The sequence below is a fragment of the Sprattus sprattus genome, assembly GCF_963457725.1.
Source record: "Sprattus sprattus genome assembly, chromosome: 14".
NCBI lineage: Eukaryota > Metazoa > Chordata > Actinopteri > Clupeiformes > Clupeidae > Sprattus > Sprattus sprattus.
Genome location: NC_137912.1, coordinates 7413235 through 7415734, shown reverse-complemented (window position 1 = coordinate 7415734; position 2500 = coordinate 7413235). Strand labels below are relative to the sequence as shown.

The following is a 2500-nucleotide window of genomic DNA, read 5'->3' as shown; positions in this document are numbered from 1 at the left end:
TGTATTGTATTGTATTGTATTGTATTGTATTGTATTGATATTATATTGATATTGATATCGATATTGATATTGATAGTATTATATGTAGGTGTAGTAATATGTGTGTATGTTAACATGGCGGAAGTGTTTAAAAGCAGGCCCAGGTTTTTTTCTCTCTAATTTGAATGTGTTTTAACTGCCTGTGTGGGCGTTCTTATATCTTTAAATACTGTATGTGAACTATAGAGTTGATGTGTGTGTACTGGTGCGAAGGCTGTGATTGAGAATGAGAGTGCTCTGTGCAGGGGGTGTTCTCTGTGACGTGTCCCCACCCTGACATCTTCCTGGTGGCCCGGGTGGAGAAGGTGCTCCAGGGGGGCATCGCTCACTGTGCCGACCCCTACATGAAGAGCTCCGACCCCGCCAAGGTGCCTCACACATCCCCCCCTGTTCCCCCCACTACCCCCCAAATGGCGGTTAACACACACATGTTACCCAGACTGCATATCTCATTTCACTCAGCGTATCTCATTTCACTCACTTCACACAGATCTACAAGACGTCTCAGACATCACACATTCCTCAAACACAGAACAGCGTTGCTACACACACACACACACACACACTCGATTTATCACATCACATGTCACATAGACCTCCCTTTATAATGTTCCTTTTGAAATAGTTAGAATGCAATTAAATTAAATCTGGACTAAATCTGGAAGTACTCACATGGTTCAGTTGAATACTTTATCTCTTTGAAGTGTCATAAAAGAGTTTGCCAAATTCACATTACTGATTGCAAGGTATTTAAAGTTATTTCCTGTCCAGCACCACACCAACCAGTCGTCTCTCTCCTCTCCTCTCCTCTCCTCTCCTCTCCTCTCCCTCATGTCTCTCAGGTGGCTCAGAAGGTGCTGAAGAATGCCAAGATGGCGTGCCACAGGCTGGGCCAGTACAGGATGCCTCTCGCCTGGGCTGCCAGGTACAATGTCCTGAACCAAGAGATACAGTACCGGTCAAAAGTTTGAACACACCTTCTTAAGTTTTTTCTTTACTTTTTTTATTTTCTACATGGTAGATAACACTTTTTTTGTTTAGTACATCGTTTTATATGTGCTCTTTCGTAGTATTAATGTCTTTAGTATTAATCTACAATGTAGAAAATAATAAAAATAAAGAAAAAACTTCTCAACAAAATTAAAGGTGTGTCCAAACTTTTGACTGGTACTGTATCTGTCCAGAAGGACATCAGATCAGATCAGTGTTCATGTGTCCTCAGGCCTGTGTTTAATCCTCACCTGTGCTCTCTATGTTTAAACCTCACCTGTGCTCTCTGTATTTAAACCTCACCTGTGCTCTCTGTGTTTAGGCCTGTGTTTAAACCTCACCTGTGCTCTCTGTGTTTAGGCCTGTGTTTAAACCTCACCTGTGTGCTCTCTGTGTCCAGGCCTGTGTTTAAACCTCACCTGTGCTCTCTGTGTCCAGGCATGAGTTTAAACCTCATCTGTGCTCTCTGTGTTCAGGCCTGTGTTTAAACCTCACCTGTGCTCTCTGTGTCCAGGCCTGTGTTTAAACCTCACCTGTGCTCTCTCTGTGTCCAGGCCTGTGTTTAAGGACGCCTCAGGGACCCTGGACAAGAGTGCGTCGTTCTCGCCCCTCTTCAGACAGGACAGCAACAAACTCTCAGATGAGGATCTATTCAAACTGCTGGCCGACTTCAAGAAGTGAGCCCAGGCCCTTGACTTTACTAAGACTTTTCTCATTCTTTTTTGAAAGTTAGATACCTGGATATTAGTCCAACTGGTTTGGGGGTCCAGTGGCAAAAATGGCTCTTGTTTTGTTCCCTTCTGCAGACCAGAGAAGATGGCAAAGCTTCCGGTGTTGCATGGCAACCTGGATGTGACAATAGAAAGCGTTGCGCCTGATGTATCAAGTAAGCCATCCCAACATTTGGTTTCCTGAGTTCCCCTTTAATCCACAAGTTGTGATTGGTCACATGTGCCCCTTTGTGTCCCCTCATTGGTCAGATTGTGTGACCTCCTCGTACATCCCTGTGAGGCCCTTCGTGTTGAACGGGAAGAGTGGAGCTCTGATGGAGGTTGAGGAGTTTGCGCCCTGCATCGCCAAGTGCTCACAGCCCTTCACCATCTACAACAACCACCTCTATGTGTACCCCAAACTCCTCAAGTACGACGGACAGAAGTCCTTTGCCAAGGTAGGAGCTCCCACAATCAGTTCTCCACTTATGTTGGATAAACTGAGTTTATCCAGCTGTCTTACTTTTTTAACTTTTTTAAGTTACTTTTTTAAGTGTTTTTTTTATTTATTCATGTTCTTATCAGTGAAGACCAAGTAAGGCTTTATCTTTAGGATCTTTAAATACAGTTTATAATTGAAGCATTACTGTCTAATGTTCTAAACTATAGTGTTCCCTCTCATCATAACTCACACAGTGAGTAGGCACACAATGGTCTCTTGTGTTTGGCCTAAAAGCCTCCTCTTCCACTGGTTTATTTAT

At 43.6% G+C, this 2500-nt stretch overlaps 1 protein-coding gene across 1 annotated transcript in view; it reads left to right on the top strand.

Annotated features, from left to right (window-relative positions):
- LOC308375648 (dedicator of cytokinesis protein 9-like) overlaps window positions 1–2500 on the top strand; it is a 49242-nt gene that overhangs the window by 5957 nt on the left and 40785 nt on the right. Inside the window, exons 6-10 of the mRNA XM_080851817.1 lie at window positions 285–407; window positions 882–964; window positions 1584–1706; window positions 1836–1915; window positions 2010–2197. Coding sequence (XP_080707943.1) covers window positions 285–407; window positions 882–964; window positions 1584–1706; window positions 1836–1915; window positions 2010–2197 — 597 coding nt within the window. The remainder of the gene's footprint in view (window positions 1–284; window positions 408–881; window positions 965–1583; window positions 1707–1835; window positions 1916–2009; window positions 2198–2500) is intronic.